General features: G+C 36.6%; 1 protein-coding gene across 1 annotated transcript in view; it reads right to left on the bottom strand.

Moving 5' to 3' along the window:
- The window catches only part of MTTP (microsomal triglyceride transfer protein), a 54,854-nt gene that overhangs the window by 14,197 nt on the left and 16,634 nt on the right, over window positions 1-24,023 (bottom strand). Inside the window, exons 4-11 of the mRNA XM_035030128.1 lie at window positions 22,819-22,962; window positions 17,016-17,123; window positions 15,701-15,817; window positions 15,138-15,277; window positions 13,214-13,364; window positions 10,938-11,095; window positions 7,193-7,361; window positions 6,240-6,379 (exon numbers count right to left, since the gene is read on the bottom strand). Of these exons, the coding sequence (XP_034886019.1) occupies window positions 6,240-6,379; window positions 7,193-7,361; window positions 10,938-11,095; window positions 13,214-13,364; window positions 15,138-15,277; window positions 15,701-15,817; window positions 17,016-17,123; window positions 22,819-22,962 (1,127 nt within the window). The remainder of the gene's footprint in view (window positions 1-6,239; window positions 6,380-7,192; window positions 7,362-10,937; window positions 11,096-13,213; window positions 13,365-15,137; window positions 15,278-15,700; window positions 15,818-17,015; window positions 17,124-22,818; window positions 22,963-24,023) is intronic.

Raw genomic sequence — 24,023 nt, 5'->3', positions numbered from 1 at the left:
AGTTAAACAACTCACCTGAGACAAACAACTGGGAAAAAATAGCCAGATTGATTAAAAGATTAAAAAGTTTGATGGAGGCCCCCTCCCCCGCCATCTATCCTCCCGAATACATATGTTTTGTTTTGTTTTGTTTTGTTTTTTTAATTTATTTGAGAGAGAGAGAATGAGAGAGAGAGCATGAGGGGGGGAGGGTCAGAGGGAGAAGCAGACTCCTCGCTGAGCAAGGAGCCCGATGTGGGACTTGATCCTGGGACTCCAGGATCATGACCTGAGCCGAAGGCGGTCGCTTAACCAACTGAGCCACCCAGGCGCCCCCGAATACATATGTTTTAGGGGCTTCAGCTTCATCTTTAAAGATTCCTAAGGTCTAATTCAACTATAGGATTTGCAAATTCTGAAATTAGGCAGCAGGTACACGGACACACATATACACATACAGTAGGGGATAGAGAGAGAGAGGGAGATGGGGGTGGGGGAAGATATAAAAGGTCCCCAAATAGAAGGAAAGATACTAAATTTCATGTGTACTCAGAGAAATGCTATTTTTCAACTATCAGATTGATTAAAAGATTAAAAAGTTTGATGGAGGCCCCCTCCCCTGCCATCTATCTTCCCGAATATCAACGATGTGGATGGAACTGGAGGGTGTTATGCTGAGCTAAATAAGTCAATCAGAGAAAGACATGTATCATATGACCTCACTGATATGAGGAATTCTTAATCTCAGGAAACAAACTGAGGGTTGCTGGAGTGGGGAGTGGGGTGGGAGGGATGGGTTGGCTGGGTGATAGACATTGGGGAGGGTATGTGCTATGGTGAGCGCTGTGAATTGTGCAAGACTGTTGAATCACAGATCTGTACCTCTGAAATAAATAATGCAATATATGTTAAGAAAAAAAAAGATAGCAGGAGGGGAAGAATGAAGGGGAGGAAATCGGAGGGGGAGATGAACCATGAGAGACAATGGACTCTGAAAAACAAACTGAGGGTTCTAGAGGGGAGGGGGGTGGGAGGATGGGTTAGCCTGGTGATGGGTATTAAAGAGGGCACGTTCTGCATGGAGCATTGGGTGTCATGCACAAACAATGAATCATGGAACACTACATCAAAAACTAATGATGTATCAGGAAACAAACCGAGGGTTGCTGGAGTGGGGGGTGGGGTGGGAGGGATGGGGTGGCTGTGTGATGGACACCGGCGAGGGTATGTGCTATGGTGAGCACTGTGAATTGTGCAAGACTGTTGAATCACAGATCTGTACCTCTGAAACAAATAATGCAATATATGTTAAGAAAAAAAAAAAGAAGGGGAAGAATGAAAAGGGGGAAATCGGAGGGGGAGATGAACCATGAGAGATGATAGACTCTGAAAAACAAACTGAGGGTTCTAGAGGGGAGGGGGGTGGGAGGATGGGTTAGCCTGGAAATGGGTATTAAAAAGGGCACGTTCTGCATGGAGCACTGGGTGTTATGCACAAACAATGAATCATGGAACACTACATCAAAAACTAATGATGTAATGTATGGTGATTAACATAACAATAAAAAATAGGTACAAAAAAGATTAAAAAGTTTGATAACATACTTTCCTATTGAGGCTATGGGGAAATAGGCATTCTCATGCATTATTGGTGAAAGCATAAAGTGATACAATTCCTAAGGAAGGTAATTTGGCAAAAGCTAACATATCTACATTTTGTTCCAAAACCCCCAGCCCTGATGCTACATCTCTAACAATAAGAAAAAATATGCCTAAGATCATTCATCTCAGCATGACTTGTAATAGCAAAATAGTAGAAACCAGCTCATGACCATATGCGGGAGATGCTGAATGCATTGGTCCATAGACATAGTGAAGTATTAGGCAGTTACAAAAAGGAATGAGGAAGATCTCTGAGAATGGTATGGGGTGATTTCCAGGGTATATTGTTAAGTGGAAAAAATAAGCTACAAAAGAGTATATATAGAATGCTGTATTTTGTGAAAGAAAAAAAAAAGAAAAATGTGTGTGTACATCTGCTTACTGTTGCAAAAAGAAACACAGGAAGGAAAAAGCAAAAACTAATGACAATGGGTACATGGAGGAGGCAGGCAAGAATGGGTTGAAGGGCTAGGAAAGGGAACAGGACCCCTTTGAGAATGCCTTTAAAATGTAGTTTTGCCTTTTGAACCATGTTAATATTTCACATATGCAAGAAGTAAAATTAAATCAACAAGGATGGAAAATTGCCAAAATTGAATTCAAACAGAAACAAACAAACATAAGCGTGTATCAAACCGCTAACATAATTAAACAGAAGAGAAAAACAAAGACTTGATGCAAGAGACTTCTGAATATAGAATTCTGTACACACTTAGTGAACCATATTCTAAAAACAAAAAAAGCTGTGATGAAGTCTTAAAGTTCATTTAGTCTGACTTTTGTAGCAACACTGGTGTAGCAATTCCAAAACTATTGTGTGTGTGTTTTAAGACTGAGCAAATGAAATCAATATACTGATGTTCTTGAGCACCAAGGTTCTCACTGTAGGAGAAGCAAGATAAACGTATGGAATGAAAGGAGAGAAAGAAGCTTGTTGCATTGGGCTGGAATTAAAGATAGCAGTATGAACTCACCATATAATAAGTATAGATATATGTATTTTGTCCATCGTAAGGGCCTAGATGCAATAGCACTTATGTAATAAGTAAAAGCACTTAGGGGTAAAATGCCAGATGTCTGCAACCCTCTCTCACATGGTTCAATCAAAATACAAATAAAATGAGATAAAACAGAGTGAGATACTGGAAATATGCAAGATGTTAAAAATTGGCAAATCTAGGTGAAGGGTACACAGATGGTCATGGAATTATGCTATTCTTACAACTTTTCTGTAGGTTTGAATTTTTTCAAATACAAATTTGGGGAAAAACACAATTAGGATGCAAGGAGGTCAAAATGTGACAAAAAACTAATAAGAAAGAGATAGGGGGCTTTGTACTCAGTGAGTAAACTTGTCTAGCTGCCGTTCCGACTGCCATGGGGCAGGCAAGAGCTTTCATGCTAGTAAGGCTGAAAAAATTTAGCACTCGATAGGATGGCAGGTACCTTTTGGGCAGTAAAAGTATTTTATGCCCAGCAGATACCCTAAATTTTTGCTGAGAATACATCATTTTCTTTCTATTCATATGTCTTCGATGTAGGCTAGAGGTAGATGAATATTCCACAGCAGAAAGTTGAAAGTCAAATGTGAACATTTATAGCAGTCCATCTGGTGACTAATTATCTTCAAAGATGCATTTTTTTATTATGTTCAGTTAGCCACTGTATAGTACATCATTAGTTTTTGATGTAGTGTTCAATGATTCATTAGTTACGTGTAACACCCAGTGCTCATCACAGCACACGCCCAAAGCTGCCCAAAAACATTAACAAAATTGAATGACAGTGATAGGGGCTAATTTTAAGCTACCTACAAGGTAACTTTTTTTTTTAAATTTTATTATGTTATGTTAATCACCATACATTACATCATTAGTTTTTGATGTAGTGTTCCATGATTCATTGTTTGCATATAACACCCAGTGCTCCATTCAGTACGTGCCCTCTTTAATACCCATCACTGGGCTAACCCATCCCCCCACACCCTCCTCTCTAGAACCCTCAGTTTGTTTCTCAGAGTCCATAGTCTCTCATGGTTCATCTCCCCCTCCGATTTCCCCCCCCTTCATTCTTCCCCTCCTGCTATCTTCTTCTTTTTTTTTTTTTAACATATAATGTATTATTTGTTTCAGAGGTACAGGTCTGTGATTCAACAGTCTTACACTTTAAAGATGTGATGAGAATTTGGCTATCCCGTTTTCAGCAAAATTTTACATTTAATCCTTTGTTCAGTTTCCTTCTCATGCTACATTCTACTCTCTCCCAAGGTTGCAGCCACCCTGTCCCTGGCCCTAACTCCTCTTCTGGGCTTCAGGTGGCTGTGGCCATCTGCCCTTTGGACAACTCAACTTGGTGGCCCAGAGGATTTCAAACTTAACATGGCCAAAACAAATTCATAGTTCTACCTATCTCCCAATCCCAAACTAGGTTCTATAAACCTTACTTAAGTGGTTGACATCACCACACCTAGTACCCTACCCTGGAATCTTACTAGTCACCCAGCTTCTTACTTCTTTCACACTCCCCACATCTCCCCATCAGTCATCACTGAGTACTATTAACTCTACCTCCTAAATGACTCTTGAATCTGTCTCCTTCTCTCACCCTACTGCCGCTATGTTAATTCAGACCTTTACTAATTTTTGTCCGGCTGTTGTAAATATTTCCAATCAGATCTTGCTGGCTCCAATCTAGTCAACAGCCAGTCCCTACACTCTGCTTCTTTATAAAAAAAAAAAAAAAAAAAATCTGAGCATCTCATTCACCTGCCTAAAAACATACCATTCTCCCCTCTCTCTTTGGAGTGATGGCCAGACTTGTTAGCTTCTCATTAATAAAGATCCAACTTCTTTTCTCTCTTCCATTTTTTCCTGTGCTCTACTCTCACCCATCTGCCCCACAAATATGAATACTTTGTGCTCCAGCTCCACAGAATTTCTCACTGTTCTCAGGCATACCAGACCCATTTTGACTTTGGGCCTTTTCATGCATTGTTGTATTTTTCCTAGAATGTCCTTCATTCCATACTATCATCTCTTCACCTAAAAAGCTCTTCTAGACAAATCTTAAATATTACTATTTTGGTGAAACCTTCTCCAGCACTCCCAAACAGAGTAGTCTGCCATATATTCTGTATTCTCAAAGCACTTTGTTTATATTTCAATATTATTTTTTGTTTGTATTTGATAAATGGACTGGGAGTTCTTTGAGGATGGTAGAATATTTTATGCATCTTTATATTAAGGGATTAACATCACCCCTAGAACAGAGTAGATACTTATTAAATTCTGCTGAATGGATGTTTTCATATGTGAATTTTGTCTTTAGTCAAGATATTTCATATATGATTACTGAAGTAAATCGGCTATTCAAATAATTATGGAAATTGAAAAAATATAAGAAGTCATAGTTCTTTGATGTCATAGAAATAATACAAATTTGATCTCTGCCAGAACTCACTAGGCTGATGTTCAAACACTTTCAAAGCCATTTTTTTTTTTTAGTCATCTTTTTCCTACTTAGGTTGCTTTCTAGTTTGGGTTGTCTGTTTTGGCACTATTTCAAGAATGTTCTCCCTATTATTTTTAAGAGCAAGCACTCAGCAAGCAAAATAATATAGTGATGTCTTTTTTGAGAGAGAAGAAAAATGCTGACTAGAAGCTGACTGTATAATGAATGTGGACCAAAAAAGACTTTATATATTCAGCATCTTTAATCTATTTGCATCTTTAATCTATTTGCAAATCTATCCAGAAAGATAGGCTGTGTTGGATATTAATCCATTCGGATTTTCTATAACTAGTTAAGCTTACAAAGTGAGGTTTTGGTTTTTTTATGAGAAAGATGTTAAAATTAATAGTCCACTCAGACAAATGGAGAAGCTTTGAGCAAATGAAATTAAAAACAAAATGTAAAGCTCTGGGTAATCAGAAGTAACAAAATTCCCTCCATCAAAACTCAAAACTGCAAACCACACTTATTATATTCCCCAGGGCACTCCAGTCAGTTAAGCATCTGACTCTTGGTTTCCGCTCAGGTCATGATCTCAGGGTTGTGAGACCGAGCCCTACGTAGGGCTCCATGCTTGGCGCGGAGTCTGCTTAGGATTCTCTCCCCCTCTCCCTTTGCCATTCCCACTCATACTCTCTTTCTCTCCTGGTCTCTCTCTAAAATAAATAAATAAACCTTTTTAAAAAAGTTCTCCTCTAGGAGATAGCCCTGGAGTCTAATATTTTTCTAAAAAAAAGAACTATATCATACATGCCATTGAAAGCCACATATGTAGTGGGCATTCAATAAATACATATCGGTGAAGGATTAATAGACTATTCACTCTTTAGCAAGTATTTGTTGAATGTTATCTATGCATCAGCAATTATTTTAAGCAATTGGTGTTAACAAGACAAAGATCCATTTCTGCATGGAACTTACATTTCAGTGGGAGACAGAAATAAGCATAAATGTCATGAATAACTGAATTCTAAAGTATGTTAGATGATAATAATTGCTATGAAATAGGGAAAGTGGAGTAGGGTAAGGGAGATTAGGAGTGCCAGTGATAGGCAGCTCAGTGAGTATGACACAGAATGATCCGGAACTATATAATACATGAGATTGGATTTGCACTTACTTTGAGCTTGCAGCCTTCATTCTGACACAGCTTCCTGACGAGGGCCCCAATGATGATCATAACAGTTTCTCTGATGTCATTGCTCCCAAAGGAACCTTTGAACTTACTCTATTAACCAAACAGAGATAAAATAGGTTATCAAAACATTTAAACATTTCCAAGGGACATTTTTAGAAATTTTTTTTAAGATGCAACATAACCTATGTCTAAGGAAAATGTTTTTATGTTCCTAGATAGCAAATTGAAAATTTTGATTTGGGGACACTTACAAATTCACTTTCTACTTTAATTTGAAGAATTAATAGACTCTCTCCTCTCCAGGTCTTCTTAACATGGGTCTGTGAACTCCTGAGGGGTTTATGGATTGGGTTCACTGCGTCAGTGAACCAAAAAAATAGTCTGTAAAATTTTGCGTATGGGTGAAGAGGAGCTTCATTGATTTATCAGGTCCTCAAATGGTCTCATTTTCCAAAAAGATTATGAGTTATTCCACTAGATCATAAGTGGATAAGTACACATTTTGTTTTTAAATCTTGGATCCAAGAGAAGTCTAACTTTTGTTTCCAATGTAAATTTTTTAATATTGGAGGAATTGTATCTCTTCAATGTATCGTATATTAGATGCCATGAAGACTTTTGAAGTCAAAACAAATCTTTTAAAATCAATTTCTGAAGCATAACCAAGATTCGTCTCTGAAATTTTGTTCTATGTCTAATTGTATGATAGGTGAATATAATCTTTAAATTTCCTTACCATACAGTTTATGTGACTTTAGAGGAAGTGCAAAGAAGACACTATGTGAAACAGTTTACTATAATTAATGGATTAATGGATAGAAAATAATCCAATTACTGACTAGATTCTTAATGAGCTTTTTAGTAGCTGAGAGCCCTTATTTTTCCAGTGTTCATTTGACTTACAATGAGGGCTCTTAGGAGTTCTTCATCCGGATGGGAGGCAAATCCACAGGCATAGAGAAACCTCTCCTGGAGGATAATGCTACTGTCGCTTTTGAAATCCAGAAAGTCCAAAATGGCGTCTAATGAGTCTGAAGTCTGAGCAGAGGTGACAGCATCCACCAGTTGAGGTCTACAAAAAAGGGAGAGTCATGGATATCAGTTTAAGGAATTATTTAAATCTCTACCATTCACAGACTCTCCACTGATTTGAGTTTCCTAAATAAGTGAAATTTTTTTTATATAAACAAACAACAAATGAATGACTTCCTCAAAAAGACCCCCCATTTTATTTTAAACCTCTCCTTTAATGCCTCTCTATCTAATTCAATGTATACTCAAAATATACAAACTAATTTTACTGTAATAGCCTAAGCCAAACATAATTTGGAAATTTGTACATCAAAATTATACAGGCAAATTATAAATTAGGTTCAAATTCTTTTCTCTATGAGTCAAACATCACAGTTATGGTCTCAAATACTGATTCTCTTTTATCTAATTAGCTTTACAAATGTACACATTTCTCAAATGCCTAATTTAACTCAGGCAGTATTATTTAAAGAAAAGATGGGAAATCCTTTTAACTTTAATTTATATCTGAGGGAGAAGATGTTGTTCATTTTTTCTAAAAATAAAAAGTACCATGGTATAGTTACCATGTTCATGTTCAATGTTCAATCATAATGGCTATGTGTGGACAGAGCAGAACTCCTAATTCTAATTACGTACAGCAGTCATCAGGAATCTGGTTGAGTCTGGGATGGTAAAATTTCTGAAATTAGTTGTCATACTAATGAATATATTATGTATGTAAGTTTATTCCACATTGTATAAACACACCATACATGTGTTTAGTGCTTTATACTTTAAAAAAGAGATACACTTGCACTCTATCATTTTGTTCCTAACAAAAACCTAGTAGTAAATGAAGCAGAGACTGAGAGAGAATATTTATTAGGTGCCTATTACGCAAGTACTGCACCAGAAATTTTAGGTGTGCAACTTCTCTTTTGCTTTCATTTCTTTGTCTGTAAGATGGGGCTAAAAATAGTGGTTACCTTAGAATTGTTGGGAGGATTAGATTACATAATCTATGTAGAGCACTTAGAACACTCAATAATAGGATGTTATTAATACAATTACTTCATTTAATCCATGAAACATCTCTGTCAGTTAAATGCTAATATTCCCCCTTATGTATGAGGAAACAGACTCAGAGATGTTCAAGGCCCCACAGCCGTTAAGTGTATAGCTGGGGTTGGAACTCAGGTTTTTCTGACTCTGGTATCCATGATATTTTAAATACATTAGTATTTCTCAAAGTGTTTTTTTCCATGTGATTCTAGTCCTATGAAATGATGTAAGGAAAGGGATCTTCAAGATTATTTAAGTTCAGAAAATGTTTGAGGAAACTTATATGTAATAATTTACGATTGAAGATGTTGAAAATTTCCACAGCCAAGAAAACTATTTGATTTGATTTCACCCAGCATTTTTCCAACTCAGTTGCTCACAGAATTCTTTCCTCTTGGCATACTTGTTAGTATTCTGCAAATTACAGGATACACACAATGGACACTTCAGGAAATGTTACATTCCACCACCATGTCTTCCACTATGCTATAATAAATAGAAGGAATTATTCTCCGTATTTTACAGATGTTGAAAGTGAGGCTTGGAGAGGCTAAACGTAAACAATTTGCTCAAAGGTTGTACACTGTTGGAGGTCAAAATTAAAAACCAGGTCTTCCAGGGTCACCTGGGTGGCTCAGCTGGTTAGGTGTTGACTCTTGATTTCGGTTCAGGTCATGATCTCAGGGTCCTGGGAACGAGCCCCGTGTGGGGCTCCCTGCCCCACGGGGTATCTGCTTGAGACTCTCTCCCTCTGCCCCTCCCCCCCATAAATAAATCTTTAAAAAAAACTAGGTCTTCTGATTTTAATTCATCCTAGTATCCTTTCTATTACACTACACTATATGTGGGTTACACATTATATGGTATAATATTATGTAAATATAAGTATCCCCTGCTTTTCCAAAGTTTGTGTTAGGCTACTGTGCTTTTACAAAAGACCTACATTAGTACCTGTTTTTAGTAACCAGAAGAAATCTGAAGAGGATTTTTGCTTTTACCAAAAAAAAGGTTAAAAGCAAAATAGCATTCAACATGTATTGCAGCAAGCCCGTTACAGAGGCAGTGTGCACCCTGAGCAGCGAGTGTGGCCCCACCAAGCCCCTTCCCAGGGAACTACACTCAGCATCTCAGCATCAGGCCACCATAGCTTAGAACTGTGTCTATGAGCATCTGGGCTTTATCTTGATTTATTTTGTGTATCCATTTGCAAGATATGTCCTAAGGTATTAGTAAAACCTAAGAGAGGTTATTTTTTCCGGTCTGGAAATGCTTAAAAATTTTCCATGTAAATTAATGGTAATTCTTTGCTTTACACCATTTCGGGTTACAAAAGGTTTCATAGGAGGCTCTACTTTTGGGTAGCAGGAGAAACCTGTAATCTGATGTAGAAAATACATCATGAAATTATCCAAATAATTGCTACCTTAAGACTTTTAGGAGAAAAATAAGGTTAAAGTTTAATTCAATCTCCATTCTAAACTAATAGCCAATTTTTAAACTTTTCTTGTCAGTATCTTTGCTTTTCCTATAAAGACAAATCACCCTACAAATATATCTTAAAGTTCGATGATTAAAACAGGAGTCTGAGAATCTCTAACTCTGTGTATCTTTCAACTTCTGGTTTAAATATTTATTTTTTGAAGAGAGCAACCAATTCTGGTCAGTCATATGGAATTCCTATCAATTTTAAAAATGTCCTCAAGGCAAGTAAATAAATATAATCAAGAATAAATAGACTTCTTGAAAAAAAGCTCAATTCTCTTCTTGGAGAATTGAGTCCTTTGAACTCAGGGACTATGGCTACTGGTACTGTGTATGTGTGTGTGTGTGTGTGTGTGTTGGCCAATTTCCATTTTTTATTATGTTAATGGCTAGTTTTGACTGTCAAATTAATTGAACCACTTTCTGTATCATTAGGGCAATTAATATTATACAGTTGAATTTGTATTTACAAATTCTATATCACAGACAAAAACCACTTGTATTTACAAAGTAAATCTGAGAATTAAGTCAACTCTCTTTATTATGCATGTCAATGAATCACACTTTCAGCAAACATTCAAATAACACACAGATTTCTTTTGACTACCTTAGTTCTCAATTTTCTATATAAAAAAATGGCTTTGATGGGTATGATCACTGGATCTTTAATAAAATTACATTTTTCAATTGAAAAGTCATACTCTTTTTTTGTTTTTATAATCCAACTCTAGAATCCTTTCAAATGTAAATTAATAGGTCCACACACAGGGGGGCAGCACATGCATCCTGGTGTCAAGATGAAGCCCTACCCTCCCTTATCTATGTACCAATTTAGACCTGATTTAAACTCATAAACACTCAAAAAATGTTCATTCTCAGTCACTGCTAAAACTTTGTTTTAGCACATTTCTGGTCAAGTAATTGTTAAATTACTGTATTGTGGCATTAACTCTTTGATGAAAATATAAAAACAGCACAATAATTGATTTGGAAGTTGGGCATTTGGTTAAAAGGGGTCTTTCTTAATAAGAAACCAATAACCCAGAAATGCTTTTCTACAGACAACCCCACACCAGACTGGGGAACTTACAACACTTCCTTGTTTTCAGCCTTGAGGATTTGGAGGATCTCTTCTCTCTTTGCTGTCCGGAGGCGCTGAATGAAGGCCAGGAAGCTTCTGACAGCCTCAGCCTTGGAGAGCTGGTCAGGCTGCAGGTGTTTTCTGGTTGACTGCCATTGCTCTGCGAGCTGCAAAGAAACACGGCTGCAAGCTCACACCCCATTCGGGATTCTGGACATCCGCATTGTCAAGGGATGTTCTCCCCAGAAAGAAATCTTGCCTTGTAACTGACAAGCAAAAGAAGCTTGTTGCATCTTACCTCCATATCCCTGATTGCCTCCTGCCCCTCTCACATTCCTGTGACTCTCAGAGACAAATCTAGAGGCCTGCTGACCCTGTGTGCGATTCCTCTGCAGGAGGACCATTTTTGTCTGTTAGTACTTAGCTCCAAAGAACCGAGGCTTCTGGGCCTATAAGGTCATTTGTTACACCAAAGGAATTATACCTAAGGCCAGGCTTTGACTACCATCCTGCAACTGTGCAGGATTTTCACTGACAGCAGGAGATGTTGGAAGGGGAAAAAAAATAAAACTGCTGAATTATTGTGTCAGGTTTCTTACGTACTGGGACCTCACTGAAAATCAGTCTTTGTAATAACTTGAGCTCCCTGTTCTCTTTATTTTATTGTTTTTATGACATGCAATGTTTAACTATGCTGAGGTCTGAATTGTTCATTACTTACATGTTAAGTAGAGTAGTATTTAGATAAAGGTAATTCTCATACTATTGTTATTCTATTATGATTTTAACAATAGTAAATAATTCTAATTAGTGACATATTCTGGCCTTGAAATATATTAAATAACTGATTTTTCCTAGTTTACCACTTTTCCCCCTAGTTGTAAATAATGTATTTAATCCCATTAGTGACCTCCAGCAGTCTAAGAGGTCTGGGGTAATCAGTATGCTACAAATATTTAAATTATTCACTCCTTCTGATGAGCAATAGACACATATTTTTTCTTTTTCAAATCTCTTTTGGTTATCTAATCTTAAGAGGATATCCCAGAGCAAAATTCCAGCTATTCTTAGCTAAAAATCTACTGGGTCATTTCTGAGGGCAGAGAGCACACCAGTGTGAATTCAGATTTTTTTTCTTTAAAGGGTTGCGATGGTGACAGTGTACTGAAATTGCACAAGCAATTCCTCAAAGACATAAACCCCTCCTACAATAATGAAGAAGTAATTACCAAACATCTAAAATGGCTTATAATTTTTAATAAACATGGGGGAGAGAAATTAATAGTTCACAGCATTAAAAAAGATGATTGGTTTCAGCAGTCACTTTCCTAAATCATTTCCACCTTTGTATGACACATTAGAAAATTACACTGGAACATTAACTGTTATATGGAAGAAAAACAAATAAAAAATAAGATTTGAGAATGATGATTCTCTCTTTCTTTTTGTTTTTCCCTTAGTTCAATTTGATAAATTTGAGAAATTAGCAAGGACTTAATGTCTTGTACTTTAAGCAAATTATGATATTAGTTCTTGATAATTCTACTTCTCTGAACACCAAGGGAACAGCATCTTCTGGTAGCTACCAACAGAGCATGAAGCCAGGGGTTTGCTCTCCTGACAAGAGGCTAAGTATTAGGAAATGCTAGACCCTAAGGTCCTATCTATGGTCATCATCACAACTGACTCATGAGATAAATGAAATTTCTCTTTGTTGGACTTAAAATGTTATGACGATCTACATTTTGCCTTGAAGGTGTGCTATCTCATTTCTGTCCGTAATTGTAGGGGAGTTGGGGTGTGGTAAAGAAGTGTTTCCTAATTTAGCAGGGAGCTTGGTATCCTTTTTTAGTCCTGACAGCAGTACTCAGAACACTGAGCTCAGTTAAATATTTCACCTGAGGACATACTGCTACTCAGTAGTAGAACTTTCAGGATTCAGATCCCTGTCCATGCTCTTGACACTATATGCTTTCCCCGAACTTCGTTAGACCCTTTATCCCCCACTGCATTCTAGGTACTACTATTCAGAAGTTGCCCTTAAGTCATAACATTTGTAATTTGAAATGAGTGGATGGTAATTATTTGTTAATTATTGTTGGATTACACCTCATCTTGTGTGCATATTGTTACTAGGGCCATTAGAATTCAGTGGCGACTGGTAGCTCTTTATAAACTTTCTTCAAAGAATTAACTGAAGCTTCCATTGGAGACAAAAGGAAAATCGAATTTTAAGCCATGATAATTCCCCTATCTGACCACACAACGCAGCTGTTCACACTTACAGAAGAGCATCCTTTACACTTGCTCTGGAAGTCCTGTCCCACAATGGGAAGGGCCCTGTACTCCGAATCAACTGCTTTAATTATGGCTGCAACCTGCTTTCCAGGTATCAGTCTTGGGCCTGCTTCAGTGGTCTTCAGCTCTAATTTCTGCCTGCACAACCAAGGAAGAGAAATATCACATTAGCAGCTTTATTTTGAGTGAACAAGCTACTGATTGCCATTCTTTTGGCAAACCAGATACTAATTTATTCACACTATGTAAGTCCATGTCTTTCAAACTGCAATATCTCAGTAGCAGAAACCTTAAGATAATTATGAAATCTTTCTGGAACAACAATTTTACTCAAAGGTTTGAAAATAAAAGTCTGGATTTAAGAGAATACAGGGAAGAAAACTTGCCTGGATGCTGAAGAAGATTATGTGATGTCACTTCTTTTAAATTTAGCCCTGCTTTCTGAAAATATCATCCATACAACCACTTATTAACTAAGACAATTAAGAAAAATCTTATTTACTGAAAATGGCTTCCATGATATTTTTGCCTGAAATGCTCTTTCAGAACCTTGTCTCTCTCCCATCAAGAGGTAGAGTCTGCATCCCTGTCCTTGATCCTGGGCAGGACTCTGTGTTTTCCCCAACTAAGAGAGGGAGAATGGAAGGAAACTACTTGACTTCTAAGGCTAAATCTTAAAAGGAAATTCAGCTTTCATCTGGAATGTCAGCAGCACATATCCCTTTGGAGACCTGAGCTGCCATGTACAAAGCCTGGCTCCCTGAAGCCACCATTCTGAAAGGCCACATGCTTGGGGAGCCTCAGTAGTTTGAGTCTTCCCAGTCCAGATAACAAATAGGTGAGGGAGCAACCTTTGAACCGGCTCTGGTCAGTGACTGCCACTGCAGAACAGACACCAAACAAGGAGTGCCTCGCTGAGCCAAGGCAAGACCCAGAATTCTGACAGAATAATAAAATGACTGCTGCTTTTTGCACTACTAAATTGGGAGTGGTTTGCTGTAGGGCAGTGGAAACCTGATAGACCTGATAAGTAATTTAAAATACTCATTTTATATGAAAATACATGAAAACAATATGGTGCAAAGTAAAATGCAAAATTCTATCCAGATGAAACTTCAAAAAAAATTTCAAGCATTTATAGTTTGAGGCACTTCTCCCAAGCCTTTGCATCCACTGCCCTCTGATATTAGAGCTACTTGAGAGAAAGCATTTGACAAGCGATGGCATAAGGTAGAATACATTTAATGCTAGGAAATCTTCTAAATTAAAATCTGAAAATAACATATACTCTTAGATTTGAAAGTTCTAGTTCTTAAGCCCCTGAGAACTTCTGACCAGAGAAATTTTCACACACTGAAATAACAGGCTTGAATATGGTATTATAAATCAAAAATACAAAAATTCTGCCGTATCACTTTACTATGGAACTTTTTATGTGTTTCTTACAACAATAACAACTTTTTATGTGTTTCTTAACAACAACAACATAAACAACAACAACAACAACAGAAATCTCAAGGAGAAAACATGCAAATCCACCACTTTTTAACCTTACCATTGGAAAGATCTGACAGAGAAATTAGAAAATAAACTAGAATGAATCAAGTAGTTTGCTTTTTTAAAATGTAAATCTATTCAATAAATGATTGATATAATTTTAAATGAAATTCTATTAAAAACAGTATTTAATATACCATATATTATTGTAGATGATGTGAAAACTAAAGGTGAACAAGATATAATCACAGTTTCCAAGAAACTAACAGTCAAACTAAGGAAGCACTATATATATATGTAATATATATATAAAACATACATACATTTAACATTTCTAACATGTATATTTAAAAACCAAATATAATAATATATCAAAGAATAGGAAAGAAAATTTAAATTTCATCATTATCTTACTTTGATATTATATTGCCTGCAATGGTTTGTAGGAAATTCATCCGGAAAGCATGTGTCTCTTCTGCGAACACAGCTATAACAAAGCTGTCTTCTATCTTATAGGTAGTGACAGATGTGGCTTTTGAAGTGACGCCCAAGACCTAAATAAATACATAAATAAATAAATATTTGGAGTTGTAACAATCAGCTTTTTATCTTTGAATCAAGTCAAATAGCAAACTCTCTTCTAATCTTCAAAAGAGCTTCCTCTTTTTTAATTTTATTTTGTTATATTAAGCACCGTACATTACATCATTAGTTCTTGATGTAGTGTTCCATGATTCATTGTTTGCGTATAACACCCAGTGCTCAAGAGCTTCCTCTTAACACCTTCCCTTCACCACCCAAACTTATAACATATGAAAATAAACCTTTTTCATTTGGTATTGTGTGAAACAATACCCTAAACTAAAAATTATAAATGTTCCCAAATTATATTGTTACCTTATTCTTCTATTATTTTAAATTAATCTCTACAAAATGTAATTACTTGGATGCCTTAAAGAGGGTGATATCAATCATACCTGATTTGAGGTTGTAAATCCAGACCTCTCTATTTTGCATGAATCCAAGGCCTTAATTTTGGTCACTTTGTCCTGATGAGCCTGGTATGTCACCTTACAATCCCCAGAGATATCTACCTAAAAAGAAAAGTAAAAATACAACTTTTGGGATTGTCACATGGACCGTTCAAATTCTAGTGGGAAGCAGCCTGAAAACTGGGGTTCCTGATATTGCCACGGGAGACTGCTTTTTTGTCCAGGCTGACAAGACAGAAGGATAGGAAGAATTCAGTGTTTCCTGAAGTATGTGGATTCTTTTCCATCCTCTTTTGTTGAGTCTTATCAGCACCTTCTATTGCCCCAGTAAAAATAAAGGATTTCCTACTTCTCTCTAACATCTAGTAAGAATTGGACAAATGGCCTGGTCATAATCAAAACCTCTGGTAAGTGGATAATTATGTGGAAAGGGGATTTGACTTTTAATGCTGTATCTAGATGTGAGTATGTGTGTGCACACGCTCTTTGACTAGCTGAATATAATTAGAAATCCTTAAAAACTTGTGGGATTAATTCAACTCGTTATAAGTCACATTAACAATTTGAGTATGGGCAAATGTATATCAGTACAGATTGCTTAGCTTCTCTGAGCCTTCCCTTGGGTCTCGACCAGCACCACACATAGCCTTTATTCTAGTAAACTACCCAATACTCCCTTGGCCCAGCCCTGCCAATTAGATTTTCTCACCCACTCATGGGTTGGCTGAATGCAGAACAGGTAACTCAGACTCAGCTCTGCCTTTGGCTCAAAGTGTGATACTGGGGGAGCCACTTAACCTCTCTAGTTTAACCTCAGTTTCTTCATCTGTAAAATGAAAGGGGTTGGTATAGATCACTGGTTCCCCAAACCGACAGTACGTCCAAACTATCTGAGAAAACTTACAATACAGATGCTCAGGTCCTCCCTGATCTATTGAATCAGAATCTCTGCAGGGAATCTGTATCTTAAATAAGGTCCCCATGGGATAGTGATGTACAGTGACGCCACTGAAATGCTCCCCAATGTTTTCTACATCTGTATCGTTTAGTCATTCCATAAGTCTCCTTAATATAATGGATTCTAATTTCTTTCACCCTGTATTTGAGTACAAATTGGGGTAAATGGCAATTTGTTTCACATGTAAGTGAGACTTAACCATGCTACTCACCTTTTCTGAGCATTACTATAATAGTAACTTTTTTACTGAATTTCTACAAATTTCTATTCATATTGCTCCATATGAACAATTTTGGTAACTATTGACAAATAATATTCTGGATCCTTAATATTAATAAGTACCTCGTTGGTGGTTCCAGAGCTTAACTGCATCTGAAATAGGCTAGCCAGGCCTCTCTTGAGATTTTCTATGGCCACTGGCTCATTTGGATATGAGTAGAACTCTTTGACCTGGGGGAAAAAAAGACAAACATATATGAAGCAAAAATGCATCATTTATCAATTTGGTTAAATAATTAGCAGGAAAGATCAGATTTTCACCCCTATCAATCTGGGACACAGAGATCTGTTACTCCAAAGCTGGGATTTCTTTTTTTATGAAAAGATGTTATTTAAGTTCCTAAGAAGCTAGACCATGAAAATATAAAATTCTGGGAGACAGACAATAAAGGCTCTGAACATGATGGACATAGCCTAGGGAAGGAAAAAGTACACCGATTTAGACTGGGATTTCTGTGAAAGCAAGAAGGATTGCCCAAGGAAGAAAGATCAGGAATATTTTCTTTGAACATATCAACATGTGCCCTACCTGTAACTCTGCCTGAAAAAAAATGAACCAATGTTTAAAATAACAAAGAAATCAATTATTGGAAGAGAATGGCAATTACCATACTTGACACTCATGAGCTTAGCACAACCTCTAAGGGCTATGACCAGCACCTACACATGGTCATAATGCCCACGGACAAAATTCCACAGGGGTGACTTTCTCTGACCCTCCAGAGCATTCATGTTGACCCTGGATATAAGGAGATAGAGATGGTTGGAGGATTTGAGGTTGAGATTGCTACCATTGCATGGCCTGCCACAGGCACTGCTTTGAGTCCCTTCAGAAGGCAGGAAATGAGGTTGAAATGAGGAGGATGACTGTGACTTGTCTGTAATAGTCAATGGCTTAGCTTTGTTTTATCCTTGATATTTATAGGCCCAGGGGTGATAACAATGTCTCATACCATTTTGATAATTTAGGTCATGTTTAAGAAACAAGAATAAAAATACAAAGAGAGTTTTCTGGAAGGTCTGTTACTTTTCACCCTGTATTAACTCCAAACACCTCACACAATTTAGAAGTAGAGGATGGATATGGCTTCCTTGTAAAAATCCCCAAGATCTATAGTAATTATAGCTGAGCATTCCTACTGGAAATATCCTGAATGCCTTCCTATTCTCTTTGAAACCAACCATGATTTCTCAAGCAAAACAGAAAGCTCAGTAATTATGCAATGAATTCAGTTAATACCAATCTGAACAATGCAACCTATATGAAAATTCTCTCATACCTTAGAAGAGAATATTTTGCCTGAATTAGCCAAACAAGTGCCTCAAATCTCTATCTGTATTTTCTATGTATACTCTGCCTAGTGACAAATTTACTAGGTACTTTATCCAGCAATCAATTTTAGTCATTATACTGAACGAACCTATAAAAGTTGGAATTATGTTTGTCCAGGTTAAAAAGGAACTGGAATGGTGACCTCAGCATCTGAAAATCCATGGTATCATATTCTCAAACAAATCACTGGCAATTTCTCAGATCCAAGGTTGAGTTTCTGATGTTCTATTTTGTAAACTGGGTCTTCTTTCCTTTTCAGAATTACAATGTAACTTCCTTTTCAAATTTCTGGGAGTATATCTCCAGATATCATGATTACTAAAGGTTCATGTGTGAATCGCTTAAACCCAGACACAGCCAGAAGGACTCACTTAGTGGCAATATGCATAGCCTACGGCCTGAGTCTTAAGTACTTCAGAAAGCAAAGAGGAGCCATTAAATGGTGAAAATATTTGTACAGTCATCAGTATCCCCACTTTCCTTCCAGGCTATAAATTGTGCCTGAAGTATTTATATAAAGTTTTACTTAAAATTTCAGGAAACCTAGTTCTCTGATTTAATCTTTGGACTACAGAAAAGATTAAATGCTCTTTTATCAATGGCCCATGCCTACGGATCAAGCTTTGATCTTGACTGCTAGATCTCTAAGAAAATGGTGTTAGCAACTTTTTTCCCCTAATAGATTGAACAATGTAAACCTGGAAGACAAAAAGAGATTTTTTTTTCATTCTTCTATTAATTTTTATTGTTTCCCTAAAACTAGAAAAGTGGACAAATCTGTCTTTCCTCACATGTATGACTGCTATCTTTGAGGCCTAAATACTGTTCTTTTAGTGCAGACCAATGAGATTCAAAGTAAAGACAGCTCTGGTATCCATATTAGCTAAATGTCAAAACTGTTAGAATTGAGTAGGTCCTCAATAATTAAAAAAATAAGTCAAAACTTTGCAGTTCAATCCATGTGGCTGTCACAGCAATAATCTTAAATTCATTATTTTGCAACAGGAACCAAGTAAGTTTTATTACATTTAGGCCATAAAGCTGATTTACTTCATTCAGTTCTGAAATGAGCTCTGAATATCTGAGAGCACAGGACTCTTATCTAAATTCACAGTGCCGACAGCTTCTGGAAAGCAATAGGGACACCAGCCAGTTACAAACTAAGTCTTAAACCCAAGGAAACCAAACATAGAGGAAGATGAGTGAGTTGTGGAGAAGGCGATGCAGTGCCTCTTTCTGTCAAATTGTGAGGGCCAATTTTGCCTTGGAATCAGTAGGGATTCATATTTCTTCCTTAGGGAAAAAAAATGCATCTATACATCCCCTTAATTTATACATTCTTTAAGAATAAGAGAAAGCAAAATTCCATTAACTGGCCCAAACAGCAAAAATAAAAAGAATCCCAGCAAACAGACTAATCATTTTATTTAATCTACTTAGCTGGAGCTATATCTCTAAATATATCTTTGATATATATATCTAACAGAGTATAGCTAGGCAATGACACATTGGAAAACAGACAAGAGAAGATAACATATGAAGAATTGAAGGTTTTCAAGGTGTCATATTTCTTATGGAGGTTCAGTGTGTGTAAAGGAGCCACACTGCCAGATTCAGAGAACAAATCAATGCCTAGAAACAACACAAAATAAAGTGCCAACTCAGCAGCCATGTGGTTAATTTAATCAATACTGACAGTGAAAACCAGAAATGGAAATCTGGTAATTATCCAATTAATTGGATTAGCATTTCAGGCCCAAAAAAGAATCCATGCATCTTTTGCTTGTCAGTGTTAATCAACTTAACCAGGAAACTGTCATGTTTCCAACTTTACTTATGATTTGTAGACAAAACTAGAGCCATGCCCAAACACCTATGTAGGGAAGATGAGTGGGCATGGAAAAAAGAGGATGTGCAATAAATATTCATCTGAGTGTTTTAATGGGCTCTCTTTTATAAAATAAATATAGGAGCTTCAAACACGGGCTCTGGAAGGACAAAAAAACACACACTGCTGAGCATCTTTGAAATCACAGAAATTTCAGGGGGTAAAACTTAATTTGAGCCTGGGGTAAAACATACTTTTTAAAAAAAACTGCCAATCAGCAGTTCAGCCTTTCCTTTCATAATTCCTCTCATAGTAAACTGAAGTGATCATTTAAATAATGATCTTTCTGACAGTGATGTGGCTGAAAATTCCACATGGCTTCTTAGTCTCCAGGGTCATATTTTTTTTTCCAACGAGTACTTTATCATATCATTGATAGATACCACAGTGCACTTTAACCTGAGGCTATCGTAAATCATTACAATCACAGCTCGTATAGAATTGACATGTTGGAGTCACCAAAATAATGATGTGGCAGCCCCATCCCAGCCTTTGAACAGTGAGGGCACCGAGTCCTTTTGTGTGTGTAACAAAAGACTTTGTACTCAACTGCTACCCAAGGGGCTATAAAATGGTAGGTTGTCATTAAGATTATAAGTGCAACTAATATTTTATGAGTTCAAGTGTCTTTCCACATTGGAAGGCCAGAGAGGAAAAAGACAGTATTTCATGTTGTGCCATATGAAAATCAAGTGAGTTAATAGATACATTGAAGGGTGAAATAGGAATATTACAAGTCAACCAAAGAGGTGATACTTCCCCAAATCATTACAGCTGGAAGACAGTATAATGTAGAGGTTTCCAACCTAGCCTCTGAAATAAGTCAGAACTTTGCATTTTATTAGAGCTTCTATTTTAATACCACCTCCACCACTTGCCAGTTGTGTGACCCTAGGCAAATTTCTTTACTGCTCTTAACTTTGGTTTCCTCATCTATTACAAGATGCTTCCCAGAGCTGTCCTGAGGATAGAAGAGATAATTCATGTAATACCTTCGGCCTCTGGTGCACAATAAGTGCTCAGTCTGATTTAGCTATTATTAAGCAAACAATAACCAAAGCCATTTTCAAAGTTCAACTCATTTTAGCCCCAGGTATTCTTATATGCTCATTCCTTTAGTTTACATTCATTGAGTCCCCACTATGAGTGAGGCACTGAATATACAGAGTTAAAGACACAATTGCTGCTCATGAGCTTACTCTGAATACTGACTGCAGACAAGGAGAGAATTTCAACATACTGTGATAAACACCAAATAGAAACAAGCCTAGGAGAATTCGGGGTTTGGGAGAATGCTGGGAAAGTCTTCTGGAACACCAAGTCAGTCGGTACAAGGCATGGTTCTGGGTACTTTGGGGAGGAAGGGAGTGGAAGGGCATGAAGGAGAGAGGGAGGGCCTGGAATATAAAGAGGAATGGGAATTTTCTCTACCGAAACCCATAATCTAGTAATGAACGCAAATGACCAAAAGGATAGTGATAAGGGTCCATGAGTGAGCTACAAGGTGCTAACAGAGTTTTAAAGAGGGGTGGTTATTTCTAACTGGTTGGGAGGATGTAAACTTTATAAAAGAAAGGGCCTGTGAGCAAAGCCTGAGGCATGCTAAGTATTTTGACAAGGAGAAGAGAGGCATTCTTGAGATGGGGATTCATATTTGATTGTAGAAGTAACAACACAAGAATCCCTTTTTAGTACTTTCTATAAAAATGCACATCATTATTAGCAATACATCACATGTCTGAAATTTATAATTTAAACTATTTGCTTTCACCTTTATTTTGAATCTAGAAAATTTTAATCTAGAGACATTTTGGAGATGTGTAGCATTTTAACTCTAATGATCTCTTACTGTTTTTCTACTTTGGTACCTAAAATTGAGCATCTTTACAGATACATTTTTATGTATGTCAATATAATATCTGTGCTTTTTATAAGCCCACATATGTAATGTCTAGTAATTCACTGAGCACAATTGTGTCTCAATTCCAAACATATTTAGACCATTTTAATAGACTATAATAAAATCATAAGTAATGCACACTTACAGAATTCTCTGAGCAAACTTCCAAATGGATATTATAGTGTTCATTCATTACTTTGGTATATAAAATGCTTTTGAAACTCATAGTTTTTAAATAAGCTCTAAGTGCTTTTTTAAAAAATCAACTCTACCTTTGGAATGCCATGTCCTTTCAAAAGCTTCAGTTTTTGTACATTAGCCAGATACTGATATTCTCATGAGTTAATATCATTAATCTAAGTTAGATCATTTTAATCTCATAATTTGTCTACTTTCCTGAATGATGTACACAATCACCTGTGATGACCTAGTGTGTTACAATATCTTTCTAATCCTTCCTAATTTAATAATATATTTTAAGAATGCTTCTCAATAAACAAATACTTGATTCTACTATAAAGATTTTCATAAAAATGAGAAACAAATGGCTAAAAAATATGTGAATTCAATGCCTTGACTTACTTCTGAAGTATTTAGTTTGCAATCTCTACTTATTAGTTCTTGAAAAAGTTCCATGTACTATGAAAGTAATGATATCATGATTACCTCAAAATAATAACTACTGAAGGGAAGAAAAATTTGAAGTAGGAGAAAAAAGATGTAGGACCCCCAAAATCACTTTTACCTTTCCATGGACTAGATGAAGGAGCACAGGTCTTTGTAAAGCTTCCAAGTTTTCTTTTCTTATGATTTTGGGTGGGTTTTTTCCTTTGAAAATGCTCTTCTCTCCTCTGTGCTCATTCACATTTTCAACATTTACATCTTTCATCTGGAATCATGGAAAGAAACCTGTTAGAAAAACTTGCTATATCTATTTCCATCACAGTCTCTTAGAAAATAAAATGGTAAAGCAATAAACAGGGTTGTCCATAAGGTATTCTGTTGTTTTTCAATTCATGATTCATAGGACTTCGCCATTAACTTTAAAAGAATGGAGAAGGTATCCAAAAATTGGGTTTTTGAATTAGGTAAAAATACTGATTCTTAAAGAAATCTGTGAATTCAGGTTTACAATAATTATGACTGGAAGGTGGCTCTTTTTTGTCAGTCACTCTCCTTGTTCATGTTGACTGTTGCTGTCTGCCTGGTCTCTTCACTTTCTTTACCATTTTTTGAAAGGAATCCTAACCCATTGTACTTCACTTACACACACAAAATTAAAAATAAACAGTCTGGTTACTGAACAAGGAAGTACCTAATGGTTTCCGTAGAGTACTTTACTGTTCTACTGAGAAATGGCTCAGAGAGGTGGATGATGAAGTTTTGACCCAACTTGGAAGACACAAGAGACATCCAAAGAAGCAAAGATTACTTGGTACACTTATTACAGTGACACCTCATTATAAAGTTTATCAACAACTCTTATCAGTTATAAGGGAACAGATAGATCTTGGTCCGGTATTCCTGTTTCACACTAACATGTGGAAGAATAACTGACTTTACTAGAGAAATCTATTGCCTTTAGGCCCTTGAAAGCAAATATGGAATTACCATATATTAAAACTGAAAGTTCAAGGCCTCAAAGGCCAACTAATTTGACCTCCTTTCTCAACACATAAATCTAAATTATCATAACTGACCAAACACTGCCATTCAGGACAGCACCTGGTTCTTACCTCAGGAAGAACACAGAATAGGTTCACTCCTTCATGGGTAATTCTATTTGTTATATGGAAGAACTCAGAAAAATTGAGACCTCCCAATTTATCTCTTCTTTCAGCTAGAGTCATCTTAATTGTTTTTCAAATGACATGGATTCTAGACTTCTCACACCTAGAACATCTCAAATGAATTCTAGTTTAATGTGCCCATTAATCCAAAACATAGAAC

The sequence above is a fragment of the Mirounga leonina genome, unplaced genomic scaffold (genome assembly GCF_011800145.1).
Source record: "Mirounga leonina isolate KUSES-001 unplaced genomic scaffold, KU_Mleo_1.0 Mir_357, whole genome shotgun sequence".
In the NCBI taxonomy this organism is placed as follows: Eukaryota; Metazoa; Chordata; class Mammalia; order Carnivora; family Phocidae; genus Mirounga; species Mirounga leonina.
This window is presented reverse-complemented; position numbering and strand designations above follow the sequence as displayed.